General features: G+C 45.9%; 1 protein-coding gene across 1 annotated transcript in view; it reads left to right on the top strand.

Annotated features, from left to right (window-relative positions):
* Positions 1-15,096, top strand: part of xylt1 (xylosyltransferase I) — a gene marked incomplete at its 5' end in the record, with an annotated part of 63,817 nt that extends 48,721 nt beyond the window's left edge. Inside the window, 3 exons of the mRNA XM_079279155.1 lie at positions 3,150-3,348; positions 8,545-8,878; positions 12,167-15,096. Coding sequence (XP_079135281.1) covers positions 3,150-3,348; positions 8,545-8,878; positions 12,167-12,489 — 856 coding nt within the window. The 3' untranslated portion in view covers positions 12,490-15,096. The remainder of the gene's footprint in view (positions 1-3,149; positions 3,349-8,544; positions 8,879-12,166) is intronic.

Here is a 15,096-nt window from a genome sequence, read left to right as displayed (position 1 = left end):
TTGAAGTACCTTCTGTTTGTGGGTGTCGTTGCACGTTTTTAAGTGTATATGGTCGTGTGTACTGTGTGTACTGTCTCAAGGTAGTGCATCCGTGTGTACTTGTATTCATTAAATGCACATAGATTGACGTTTCACTCGTCACATTAAGACTTTTGGGTTCAGTCTCAAGTCCTCAGATGCAAACTGCAGGTCAGAATGAGGTCTTTGAGGTGTTTTTGAGCAGTTTTAATGCTGTTGTGCACCGCTGAGTCCACAGTCTTGCATTTTATTTGCGATGGAGCTAAATGAACACAGATGAGCTGGTGGGTTCATCATAAAAAGAATGATTTAGGTGGTATGTGCACATTTTCCAGAGATGACCAACAGCACAGCAGGACTATAAAAATGTTGTTTATTTAAAGTCTGGCTTCAAAAAATAAAAACCAGTCTGCTGCACAATCACGATTTTTAACCCGTTCCTGAAGTTAAAATCGCTTCTCAGTTTGTGAATCAAAATGATTATCAGCAGTTTTCAATGTAAAAGGGAAACTTTGGTGTGTCCACCTATTGTCTTATGTTGTTATGACGACGTGACTAACGGGGACAGCGATGTTGAAATTGGTCCAGTGTTGAACTGTCGACAGCAGCAGCTCAACAGGCTGCGAGGGAACTCCTCAGCAACGAGCTGCTTTCACTGAAAGAGTCTGACAACATGATGGAGAGGACCTTTCATGCTTCTGTTACAATTTAGATTTTGCTCGTGTTTTACAAAAAGAGCAAAGACACATGTCATCTGTCTGGATGAGGAAATACAATCGTCACTTCAGGAACAGGTTGAAAAAGAGTCTTTGAGGATTCAGCCCCAGTCAGTGTCGTTCGACTTTTTTCAAACTTTGCTTGATATTCGTTTTTCTGAAAGTCCGATGCTCTGTGACTGAATGTAATGGTGATACATTAGAGGCAGAAACTGGGGCTCAACATATCCATGCTATGTGTTACTTACGCTGCCTTATAATACTGTAGTCTACTACAGTATTACAGCAGCAGTATTACAGTGTATACTACAGCAGGACGTGATCATTGAACACAGCGTCAGACAGCCTGCTCCGTCTGTGACGCAATCTGTCATGAATGAATCACTGCAGCCATTACTTGGTGGAGGCCACGAACAATGCACTGTTCTCATCACGCTTGGCAAAAGGCATTGCTAATAATCCTCAATGTTTTGCAAGATAAGTGAATGATACTAGATTGTGAATATATGAACAGAAATCTGGAACTCACTAATATGAGCTCCACTGAGTCACATGAGGCATCGTGAAGATCAGGCTGAACAAAGAGGAGAGTGTGTGTCAGGTAATTCCAATCAAAGTCTGCTTTGAAGAGCAAACTAAGTGACAGCAGATTAGTCCTCACTTGGGCAACATGTGTCCTGGTCTGAGGCCTCAAGTACGTCCACATACGTGTGTGGCCACTGATTTTGCATGCATATAGAATTCAGATGTGCTCCCGACAGATAGATGGGTCGGCCTCCGTGTGAGGCTGGAGCAAGGAGGAGGAAAAGGCCTTCGAGAGGGATTTGTCTCTTTTAGCAGCCCGCTGTGACTCGATTGGAGAGACTGTGGGCCAAAAGCCTGAATGGAGCTTCTGTGCAGGCTACGCCCCGACCCCTTCTCACTGCCCCCAACTCTGTCAGCCACGTCTGTTTTGGGAAAGACGGAGGGGGGGGGGGGGGTAGAGAGGATAACAGGAGAGGATGAAAGAGGGAAAGGGAGACAGACAGAGGGAAAGGGAGACAGAGGGGAGGGAGTGTGCTCTGCGGTCCTTGTGGGTGTAAATATTTGCTGTTCTGCTTGTCAGGGTAGCGTTTACCGGGACGGGTTGACTCCGGGTCCTTTAGTGGAATACTGATGAGGCCGTGGGCACCGGGGAGCACGGAGGGACAGTGTGTGTGTGTGTGTGTGTGTGTGTGTGTGTGTGTGTGTGTGTGTGTGTGTGTGTGTGTGTGTGTGTAGTGTGTGCAAGCGAGGGACAATAAAGACGAATTCAAGGAAGCAGAAGAAGCGAAGGACGAGACATCTGGGCGTGAAGGAGTCGGGCCGTGCAGAGAGCAGCTGCCGAGTGTTCTCCACCCCGGCCCTCTTTTTTGTTTCTCCAGAAGTCACTCGGGCTAGCTGCCCCGAGGGCCGACCCGCTGCCACGTACCAAGCCACACGCAAACAAACAGACGAATCAGAAGGGCGAGACCTTCATTCGGCTGCAGTTGACCGGTTTGACCCGGTTCAACTTTGTTTCCGCAGACTCGTAGCGTGTTCAGTTGGATTGTCTGTGTTTTCAGAACTCTGACTAATCTGAGTCTGCTGCCAACACAGCCCACGACTGTTCTGTAGTGTTCGATAGCTAGCAGACCACTGTGGTCTCAACTGATGTCTTCTTCAATCATCATTTCCACTTGAGAAGCAGAGAAACAGTCGAGCAACAATGAGCACAGGAGAAGACGTTTGTTCATGACATACCTGGGCCTGAATCCATCACTTATCTCTACAAGTCATAGAGCGTACATAAGAAGTGGAAGCAGTCACTGCCACCTCATCCATTGCTTTGTGGGCTACGGTTTTCGCCATCTTGGTTTTTTGGCTGTTGCAACAGAGAGGCTGTTGACACGAGCGGTTGGAGCTCAGTACAACCGAACGCTGAATAAGACAGTTCAGGTGACCGAAAAGGTTACAACACGAAAACTCGCTGTGAAAGGGTTCAACTTTCAAGACAGAAACACAATGACTCCCAGACCAGACAACACTGTGGTATCAACCTGTTAATCTCACCCTGAAGTCTCTTTCACTCTGTCATTTATGCAACCAGCAAAAACATGCTCAATAAGAATTATCAGCATTCTTTGACGAATTGGTTTCCTGTTGAAGGTCATTGAATTAATGTCCACCATGTCACACAATCTCAGAGCACATTGACTGCCCACTAATCTTCACTGCGAGGCCACATTAGCATCCAGCCACATTAACATGTCCGAGGCCGGCTCCCTCCAGACGCCATCCGGATGAAAGCAGATATTCTGCTCCTCTGACACCGTTGGCACTGAAAAGCGGCACAGCAGGTAAGTCGGCATGTATCAGGTGTGCTCACGGATCCTTGCTCTCTCTGCGCTGTGCCAGGTACTTCCCCATGGGCCACCCGGTGTCGGTGCATCTCTACTTCCAGTCGGACCGGTTCCAGGGCTACCTGGTGAAGCACCATGCCACCAACCTGGCAACTAGCAAGCTGGAAACCATGGAGACGTGGGTGGCACCCAAGAAGAACTTCCGGCTCAGCGCCCCTCTCAGCAGCACGTTCAGCAGGCTGCAGTTCTCGGAGGTGAGTCATTATATCGGCATTCGGAGCATTTTGTTTTATTCATTTACACTGAAGTCTCTTTGGCGTGAGTCACAAACCAGTCGCTTGTCCATTGACGATGTCAGGAAATGAGTTATATTAGAACCCTGAGCACCGCGTGGGAAGCACACACGGCTCTTCAGTAATTACAGACGAGACGTACAGCTCGTTGCCACGCCGGCCTTATAATCATGGCTGTGGTCACCTTGCCAAGACTCATAGCGCCGCATCCCCGGCACAATTAAAGCGGCGCCTGTAATGGCCTTGTAAAATGTGAATGGATTGAATTCATCCACGTTTATGGGGATGAGCGCTTCATGTGCTGTTTATTTGTTGTTTCCTAATAGAACGTCTTCTCACCTTCACACTGGAACGCTTCCCCTGATTGTCTTGTTACGTTAATCGGTGTTTCTGTTTCCCAAACCGCCCGTTTGGGACACGGCAGCTCGGCCGGGACGTGACAGCAGCAGAGTGCCTTTTTAAAAAAGGCACAAAATGAACTGAGTGAATGTAAATTGACCTTTTTCTGGTTTATCGCGCTCGCAGTTTTGTAGGAGCCAGAAATGCAACAAACTTGTGACTGAATTAGTTTGTGCTTGTGAATCATACTTGTACACCTGCACACACCGTGACCCTGGTCTACCTCTGCCAGCGGGCCCAACGGGACCTCAGAGGGATCCAGCCAGCGAGTCGCCGTGCGGGGCCCCTCTCACTGGGCCCCTCTCACGGGGCCCCTCTCACTGGGCCCTGTATGTGTCTAGCCTGTGAAACCGTGAGTGACAGACCGGCGATGTGGGCCGTGGCTGTTATCTGGCGCCGTGCAGCGGCTGCCAGTCAGTCAGTTTGTCAATCTGTCATTCAAAACACGAGCAGAAAGAGCTCGAATAAGACGGCGGCGGCAGTAACTCTGCGCTTTTTGTCAGCTTAGCAGATATGAGCCGTTATAGTACAGCTATGCGCTGGAGTTTGCTCGACAAAGCATATGGTTGGCTTAACAATGTGTCCCCTGTCCTCCTTTAGATATAAAGGAAGACAGATACGTCTTTGTCTTCACTCCTCTGCTGCTGCCTGCCAGCTGCCTTTATGGGCCTTTTTACAGCATGATTTAGTGGAGGACCACTTACAGCCCACGCAGTTAAAATTAGTATTTCACCTCAAGTCAGACTGACATCTAGAGGTGTATTAATCTCTTTGTTGGACACATCTTTTACAGCAGAATGACTGACTTTGACTGATGCGTTTGTCCTTGTTCCACCACGGCGTATACACACGTACATGTTGTGATGGAGGAGGCATCACACTATGAACAACCTACAGCCTCCAAAATGAGGAAGGAGCGGGATGTGAACATTTACATTGTGAGCTTCAAAAAGGTGCAGCTCTATTCGACTGGATGTTAAGTGTTCCTCTCATTTTGTACACAAACATGTACATCAAATAATCCCAAAGTCTTTCATTCAAGAGTGATTATTTCATTTACTAACTGAGCCTAAACATACAGTTTCATCATCTGACACCCAGATGTTTTGAGGTTCACCTGGAGCACACAGTTTGAGGAGAAGTGGACAATCATTCATCTTGTTTTATTTCCTGGCTGTGGAATTAAAAGTGAGTGCTTCCTGTCTCATCTGCAAGAAGAAAGTTGTTGCTCGGAACATAATTTCTGAGCCTATAGGCCATGCTAGCTGTTTCCCCATGTTTCCAGTCTTTATGCTAAGCTAAGCTAACCAGCTGCTGGCAGTTCTATTGCACCAGACAGCACGGTGGTATCGATCTCATCTTAACTCTCTGCAAGAAAGCGAGTAACCGCACTTCCCAAAATGTCAAACTATTTATTTTTGATGCCTCACAGAAAATGTTCTGTTCTCCACTCCTCCTTCCTCGTCCCTCGTTGCTCCACAGTGAGTCCTTGTTTGCGAGCTTCCAGCCATCTTGCCCACCGTCCCTCAGGAGTGTAACCGTGTCCCAGGAGAGTCCTCTGGTGCTGCTGGCGAGCACCTGTGTTTGATTACCCTCACTAAAGGTGCCACTAATAACCTTCTGAATGAGGCCTCGAGGGGGATCGGTGCGCGGTGGTTTTCAGCAGGGCCAGATGTAGACGTGACTGTCCGTACCCCTGCCTGATTAAATTGACCTGTCTTATTGAATTGAGGTGTAGGCGGCAGCAGGGCGGCCGGGTCAGAAGGAAGAAATGGAAACGAGGTGGATTATGAGATGGGAGCATTTGATGTTTTCCATTAAATCAGGGAGGGAATGTAGCAGAGCATGAAATAAGTAATGTGGGTAATCGACAGAAATGATGAGGCACATGTGGAGAAAAGTTAAATGTATGATCTATGGGCCGTTATCAGATGTGAGTTCATCTTTCCGTTTGTCAGAAGATGAGAAAACGTGCGTCAAATCTGCTGAAATCAGGTGTCGCTATAAGCGAGAGAAGGTCCGCCTCCAACCCGCTGAACGATGCTGAGGCTTGGTTGTGTCTAAATCGTCCTCTCACAACTCTTAACTGGAGTCGGCCTCCTGCAGGCTTTGCTCCCAGTGGATTACAGTGAGATTCCTCCGTCAATACTTCCTTCATTTCTTTCTGAGCTCGGGACCAGAATGCTACCGATCGATCGGAGATCCGGTGTGTGCCAGCGAGTCAACCTCGTATAAAGTAATGAGCTACAGAGGTGCCAGACAAGAGAGTTGATTAGTAATTTAAAGAGAAAAGAACCACGGTCCAAAGGGCAGAGGTCAGTCCAATAATTGAGATGAAAGTAAGGTGTCTTTTACAGATGGCCAACACACACACACACACACACACACACACCGTCTAATTTATCCATATTATGTCTATTTACATATACTGAACATCGCAATCTCAATTCTCAAAGGATGATGATGAGATGAGTCGGTTCCAGTCGGCCATTGATCGTCCAGCAGGGTGAGGCTGTTAATCAGCTCCTATTGTAAGGATGAGCGCTTCCTAAAGCCGCTATCCCGCCATCACATGTCTGCCAACACCCCAGACATCTTTCACTGTGTGTGTGTGTGTGTGCGTGTGTGCGTGTGCGTGCGTGCGTGCGTGTGCGTGCGCGCGTGTGTGTGTGTGTGTGTGTGTGTGCGTTACCTCCCTCGCTCTCACCTGATCTCCGCCATCGATCTCCATCACTCGATGTGTCTCATTTTGCATATTGCGCGGTTTTGCAATCTCTGCAATCCAACGCACAGATCAGTTACTGTGAAGTCAAACTAAAGAAATAATTAATGAACTCATGTTGCAAACCGGAAAGGAACCTTTCGGCAGTCCGAGTTGCCGCACGGACTATAAATGAGGTGGCACACAACATCAATAAGGAAGGAAGGAAGTGAAGCGAAGCCGCAAACTGAAGCAATGCTTAGCGCAAAAACATCCAACCCCGTGCAAACAGACCTACAAACGCCAGAGAGGCAGCCGGTAAGACACCAAGCCCATCAGGAGACCCAGCGGACAATTGAAAGTAAATGTTTGTGCAGGCGATAGCCGCTAGTGTTAGCCACGGGGCCGAACCGGCAGTGCGGTCGTTAACCCTATGAATGCCAGTGTGTGTCATGTTTGGGTCTCATTCATAATTTAATGATGTCATGATTGTTTAGTGAGCTTATATGTAGCAGAGAAATTAGTTAAAATGATTATGATATTATATTATTGTGGTGGCATTATTTAAATTAAGTAAATGTAAAATATTTAAAATCTGAAGTTAACTTAATGAAATCCCTAAATGCATTAATAATAACAGTTGGGGAATTTATGTCGCACTTTGTTTAATTTAAGAGGGAAAAGGAAATAATTGTTAAAAATGTATATTTTCCAGAACATTGTAAAAACAACCCTTTTCTTGTTTATTGGTTCAAAAGGTTTTTCACCTACCTGCTTGTTTGCAAACTACTTGCTTACTTGCAAAGTACCGACTTACCTGAAACCTTGAAATCACAAAATAAAAGAAGATAAGAGGAAAAGAAAAGTGTGGTTATTGAGTGAAGTCCAGCAACTCTGGGTAGATGTCCAACTCCTTCAAGTGGAGATTGCACAAAGAAGGGGAGAACTTGACAGTTACAGTCTCGACCGCAATGAAGACAATAAACGCAATCAGCCGTTCTTATGTATTCATCCTGTTTGTCTTTGTTTTTTGCTTGATTTCATTTCATTTTGAGACTCTTTGTAGACAGAATCAAGTCCTCTGTTGTCAAATCATCAGTTCAAAAGACATGACCTATAAATCTCAATTCAAAGTTCATTCCAACAAGCGTAGTAGTGAACGCTAAATGTTCATTATGGAAGCTTGCTGGACTTAAATTGGCTCAATGTTTCTCTGGCGGTCCTCCAGCGTGCGGCAGGCTGTTTCCGTGTTCTGCAGCCAGAGCCACTGTGTGTCTCATGATTCACCAGAGATATATTTGACTTTGGTATTATCGCTCACATTTTTATATTGAGTTCATTTATCTCAAAAGTGTCACAGAGAATGCAGCATCCTCTGTCTTTGTTGTAGCACTAGAACCTTACTTATCCAGACGTTTGCTCCCTCGACACCTTTTCTTCCGTCAAAAGGCTGAGTCTGCATATAATACCACTGTGTACAGTGTCCTCCTCTGTTTGGTTGCAATCCTCCAGTTTACTTTCAGGACAAATGCTGCTCACACCAGATGCTGCTGTTCATTGCCTTTCTTCTCTCTTTCCATCTCTAAAATGTGTTCAGAGAGCAAACAGGCGTGCGTTTGATCTTCATTGATGGTCGGGGTCGAGTCAAATGCCTCTCGTGTTCATGTCACACGTTCAGTACCAGCGACTGTGGACAAATGGACTCACACGTGCAGGATGAAAGAAGCATCATAACATTATGTAACAGCTGTGTGGAGGGTTGGTGGCGTGTGCTGCTGTTTGGGGACAACATGCATGGTGCAGATTATTTCCCATGATACCTCGGTGCAGATATTGGTTATCTTCATAGCAAAATAACAGGTGCTGCATGCACAGAGGATGTTACTTATTGATGTTGACATGCAGCAGCAGCAGTGAATGTATGGACCCTCCTCTCTGGCACGTTTTGCTGCGGCTCCTCTCCTTGTCTTTTTTCTTTCCTCATTCTGTCACTCACGCTCGTCTTCCTGTTTTCTCTCCGTCTCGTTTCCCTTCTTTGCTCCTTTTCACGCCGGCAGATCGGTACCGAGTGGGACGCCAAAGAACGTTTGTTCAGAAACTTCGGCGGCCTGATGGGCCCCATGGAGGAGACGGTGGGCATGCAGAGGTGGAACAAGGGCCCCAACATCACCGTCACCGTCGTGTGGATCGACCCCACCAACGTCATCGCGGCCACCTATGACATTCTGATCGACGCCAGCGCCGAGTTCACCCACTACCGCCCGCCGCTCAACCAGCCTCTGCGGCCCGGCGTATGGAGCGTCCGCATCCTGCACCACTGGAGCCCCGTGGCTGAGATGCACTTCCTTATTGCCCCGTTGGCCTACAGCAAGCACCAGCCCATACGACAAGGTGAGAGATTCAAACAGCCTCTCGTGGCGCTTCTTTCCAACCGGCACTCGTCATCTGTTTCAGCTTTCATCACACACACTTAATATTGATTGTGTTATTCGTACAAATAGTCTTGCACGACTTATTGCAGTGCTGTGCTGTTCCTCAACAGATCATCATTCATCAAAGAAAAGTACTTACACATTCCTTGTCATGGAGTTTATCTAACATTAATATATGTGGCTCAGTGGTAGAGCGGATCGTCCTTCAATCAGAGGATCAGCAGTTTGATCCCCGGCTCCACTCGTCCATGTGTCCTCGGGCGACACATGTAGTGTTAAAGCGCTTTGAGTGGTTGGAAGTGGACAAAAGTGCTACAAGTACAGCCACACACACACACGCACACACCTGCACACGCACACACACACACGCACACACACACACACACACACGCGCACGCACACACACGCGCACGCACACACACACGCACACACACACACGCACACACACACGCACACACGCATGCACACACGCACACACACACGCACACACACACACGCACACGCGCACACGCACACACACACACACACACACACACACACACACTCTCCCAGACAGAGCCTTGGATTTGCAGCGATGGCCTTTCTAATCAAGCCTCTGGGTCTCTGCAGCCCTGGTTGTTTGTCATCAAGTCACCCTTAATAAGCTAGCGCGCTGCTCATACACAGAATGTTAAACAGCGGTGCACTCAGCCCCCCAAAAACAATGACACAATTAAATCAATCAGCCAGCATGGATGAGGGGATCAGGGGCCAGACTGCGTCGTTGTAGTCCGTAAGCAGCCGGTTTCCTCTAAAGTCCCAAGAGAGAGTTCAGACGCGAGCTTTGGCATAATCGTGTCTTTCTCTGTTTAATAATCTCACTGAGCCGCTTTAATGATGAAGAAAAGCAACAAATAGAGAAACAGCTTTTGTCTTGGACCTGCGTCTCAGCGGGGCATGGGGGGGGGGGGTGTTTATAATGTGGCTTTATAGCTCAGTTATAAAGTAAAGGTACATAAGTACTATCAGCTGACCTTATTGCTCATTATGCTGATGTCTCATTTCAGAATGTGATGATATGATACTCTGTATGTTGCTACTTTATAAAGGGATCAATCATTTCACACAAAAAAACATTGATTTAAAAATGATTTTAATGATCCGCTCAAAACAAATATTCCTCTCGCTGTGGTGAGTAAACAAAGCAGTGTAATAATGAGGAGTATTATTTAACCCTTAACTGGAAGAGGAGGCTGATATTAAATACTTTTCACAGTGTCTCCTGGAGAGCAATAAGTCACATTCGATGATGTTTTCTTTGTGAAAAGTAACAAGTAGCTCAAGTCATACGCGGAGTGGAGTAAAAAGTACAATCATACCATGTACAGCATCAGGGGTCTAAAATAACATCAAATGGAAAGTACAAGTACCGGTACCTCAAAAGTGTGTGTAAATGATGTACTTCCCACCTACGTCCACCCCTGGCTGCTGTGTTAGACCACATCATATACATCGTTTAACGAGGTCTTCTGCTTATTGAGTGTTCTTAATATTTCTTGGCCAGCTCAGTTTATTGACATTAGAGGTCTGACCTTTTCTATATAAAAAGCTATATTTTGTGTTTCTTAGCAGATCACAGTAAAATAAATATATGGGCCTGATGACTCCGGTGATTGCAGAGTAAGTCTCATAAATCTAGAAGTAACACACTCTCACTCTTGCGAATGAAAAACGAATTCATGTGTAATAAAATGCTCCCTGATTGAATCCAGCACACTCAGCAGTATTCCTGCTCCGCTCTCACTTGGTCCGGTCTGATCAAAGGCTTAATAATGTTAATGTTAAGTAACTTCAGATAGATAGTAGGGTTGTAACGGTTCACAAAACTCACGGTTGGGTACGATACAGTGGAGCCACGGTTCGGTACGTTTCGGTTCAGTAGAAAACTATAAATGCAGAGAAATGTACTTGATTTTAAAATATATTTATTCATTACAACTAACATCATGAAGTTATTCTTTGACTTTGAACAATGATGGAACTATACCTGAGTGACTCATCTTCTGGGGTGTCTTCTTAGCAACACATCAGCATAAAAAACAAAACTGCTCCTTAATGTTATGTAGTATTGTTACTTACATCTTGCAAAAGAGATTTTTAATGTCAATGGGACTACCTGGTTAAATAAAGGTTTAAAAAAAAATAATAAAAAATTCAAACGTATTCGGTTCGTCATGAGTACCGAACCGTGAGCCTCGTACCGACCGGTTCAATACGAATGCGCGTACCGTTACACCCCTAATAGATATTGATGTATAACTGACATCCCTATGTGCTGCTGATACAATACATTTTAGCATTTCACAGACATACAACTGACTTGTTTATCACAAAAGTAGCAAACTCATAAACCTATATTTCTCATATTGTACAGTTTAAGGATACATAATGAGCTCTATAGAGTGGAGATTACAGTCACCGTGTAATAATCTTGTGTATGCTCGGCTCACTGTGTGTTGTAATGTGTGCTTTTGTCTGAGCTGTTTCATCCACCCGCCTTTAATTTACTGCCATGTCTGGCACCAGGTTTCCCACCTACATGCAGCGCCAGTTAAACTTTATGACGTGGCCTTCTACCCGCATTGGCAGCAGCAGACGCATGCACACACACACACACACACACACACACACACGTTTTCATACACAAAGCTAGCTGGCATGGTACGGACATTGCCTTGCCTTGTGGTGGAGCACCTGATGTCTGACTGCATCTTTTCTGTCCCCAGTGCATGAGAAGCACTGATGTCTGCTCAGCCGTGCTCAGAAAGGACGGCTAGCGCCCCAGTTAGAGTGCCAGTGAGGAATTTACAGCTTCGGTGGCACTCGGGGTGGAGAAAGTGCTCTGAGGTGAAGTTGTGTCTACGTTTTCTGTCTTCCTGCCGGGCTTGACCGCCGCAGGAAGAAAGAATCAGGGCGCGTCTGACCGTTTCCATAAAGTCAGCATTGCAGTGGCGTGACATACCACATCAAACAATGGGATTGAAGTGCTCCAGTCATAAAAATCAACCCAAGTAAATTAGCAGTTTAAGCTTTTCAGATGATCATGATATGAATCACGTTCTCTGCTTTGATATTTTTCAATTCAAGTCCCCTCCCTCTCCCTCCCCCACAATCCCATCTCTCTCCGTCTGACCACTAATTATCAACTCTTCACACGTCTTCTATCTCCTTCTCTGTTCTCTCTTCCTTCCTTCCCACGTCTCTCCAGAGGATACTCTGAAGCACCACAACGGGCCAGCAAAGAACAGCTACATGGAGCAGAGTTTCCACGGCCTCAACCCGGTGCTCAACATCCCCGTCAGCCCGGGGCATGTGGAGCAGGCCAAGAGGAACGCGGCGCTGACCGGCCCGGAGCTCGAGCGTTGGTTGGACAGCCTGGTGGGCGAGTTGTGGGAGGCGGCCGACGTCTGCGCCGTTGGCCCTACCGCCTGCCCCGTCATGCAGGCCTGCCCCAAGAACCCTTGGAGCTCCCTGAGCCCAGACCCAAAATCCCACCTGGGAACAGCGCGCGCAGACGGGCGCATCAGGTAGCAGCGAGGCCTCCAGCTGGACGGGAGGCCACAGCGCAGGAGATTCACTGTTGATTTCTATTTATTTAAGGCGTTTGCTGAAGGTGGAGTAAGGAAAAGCGTTCTTCCTGCGTCTCGGGAGAAGAAGAAGACGAAAGAAGTGGATTTTTCGGGGAGGTTGGTGAGGGTGTCTGGACAGAAAGCAAGGAGAGAGATTTTTAGATCCTCCCACGGGGTTCCTCCTTTCAGGGGATTATGCTGGCTTTGCTATTTCAGTTTCTCAGTGTATTTATTTTTCTTCTCATGGCTGAGTTTTACTGTGATCAAACGTTGCAATTTTCGAGCATTTATTTTGCTGCTGAATGAAATATGAAGTCAGCTTTCGGAGCCGTGCACGGGGCCCGGCGGTCATGTGACACCAGACAAAGCTTCAGCTGTAAGAGCGACACGAGGAGGTGGCCTGGGACTGAACTCAATGTACCAACATAAACCACGTGAGAAGACATCTGAGTGGTCAGATATGCCAAACATTCGAAAAAGATTATTTTGATACGACTCAAATGCAGCTCCATTAAAAGAAACTTTGAATAACAAATATTTTAGCAGTATTAAAGCTAATTTCTTCAAAACTCTGATGATAGCTCAGTGACTCAGTTTGTCAAGCAGTAGAAAACATCAGTAAGCCTGATGTGGAGCTGTTGTGGCCGAGCTCAACATCTGCTGCAGTCACGTTTCGTAAATACAGAAAAAGAGAAACGCAAATTCTGAGGCCTTTTCAAAATAATAATTACACCTGTTTGGATTATAACATGTTAGTGCTCTGAATTGCTAAATGTTTCATTTGTGGTTGTTGTGCAAAAGTATTTTAAGACTTAACGTTCACATAGTTTCGGTTTATTTGAATAAAACCCAGATGTTGCGACCGGCAGAGGACATCTCGGGTTTTCTTCCCAACCTGCCTCAGACTTGAAAGTTATCTCGAGCTGACCGTAACGTTCTCGTCCATGTTTTCAGTGTTCCAATCATTTCACACTTCATGTTTTACATGATTACACAAGAAGTCTCAACAAGTGTGTGAGCGAGGAGGAGGCGTGAGTCCATGAGTCGCTATTTATTTATACGTTTATATTAATACTGATATTTTTAGTCAGTGACTAAAGACGCTGCCTTGGCAGCATGATAAATATTTTTTTTGTAAAGAAAGCTGCCTTTATTTACAAAGGCCAACAGCCCCAACCCGATACTGTACCTTTCTATGGCCCGCACCTGTGTTAGTCCGTGTTGTCCCGTCTGAATAGATCTTCTTGTCTCGCTTTCTTAAATGGCTGTTTGCCAAGTGCTTCACGAGAGAGCGTCACGCTGACCTGTGAGGTCAGAGGTCAGCTATACCTAACGGCCTCACCAAACAGCGAAGGGGAACAAAAACACTCTTCACGACCGACCGCATCCGACATCTTCTGGACGGAAGGAGAAGCTGCGCTCGTTGGTGTTGTGCGATTCCTGTCACTTTCAGAATGATAGTGAGTGGTAGTGATCTTCATGCTGTGACAATAATGTACAATTTCACGTGAATATTATATTGTGTCTCCATTGGAAAATGCATAATTTATTAGATCAACATTTGAAGTACCTTTTCTGCCATCAAGACACTCGACGAGGAGTTCAGTCTGTGGCTGTCAGCATTGTTTAAGCCGCCACACGAGCTAAGTGAGTGTTTCTGCACAAGCTGATTAAGAGACATTGACGTTCATAGAGTGGAGTTGACCTCGCCCCGCTGTCACATCTACACTGTTCCTGGGTTGGCTTGTAAAGGACCATTCCGTTATTTCACTGGCCGGCTTCTGCTGCCACCTTTTAACTGACAGCGCCGCCGCGCTCAGAACAACACTTCACACGATACACATTATCATGTAAAGCTCAACGACGCTTTTGGAAAAAGGTGACTTAAATCAATGTAACTCGATGTGGAAGTCCTATTTTGTAACAAAATGATTAACAAATGTAGAAGATGTACATAGGTATTTTGTATTGAAATATTGTTTCAACGGTATTGTACATGTAAATACAGATGTGGTGAAATGACTCTGAATTATTACGAGTTTTTGCGGTGTCAATAACTGGGCACAGAGAGTGGATTGATGGTGTTTATTGATCAGACTACATAACCTGGTTCAGTGTTTTTGGACAGCTGTGACCTCCACCTCGTCCTATTTGCCCCTCGGAGAAGATAACATGCCAGATTGTTGTTGTTCTTGCTGGAATGTATTGTTGAGCAACTGTTGCACATATTTCTCTGAACTGACGTTTCCCCCATTCTTTTGTTCTGGGGAGGCTCTGTGTGCCTTAGCTGACTTTTAGAACCTTCTCTGTCCATCAAAAGAAAAACAACAATGTCATTGAGTTATTTCTTTTGATCTCGTGTGAAGAATACTTTGAGTTTGTCGAGTGATTCGCTGGTACTGCAACACCAAAAAGATGTCTGCTGTTGTAAATATCATCAGGCCTTCTGTCTTTATCAGCTTTTATTTCTTATTTTCTTCCCAATGGGGGATTTGTTTCGTTGTACTTGACTGGCTTGTCTTACTTTTCTCTGCCTTTTTTTGGAAATAAAATTATGTGGAAAAACATG

This window comes from Melanostigma gelatinosum, assembly GCF_949748355.1.
Source record: "Melanostigma gelatinosum genome assembly, chromosome: 11".
Classification (NCBI taxonomy): Eukaryota; Metazoa; Chordata; class Actinopteri; order Perciformes; family Zoarcidae; genus Melanostigma; species Melanostigma gelatinosum.
This window is presented reverse-complemented; position numbering and strand designations above follow the sequence as displayed.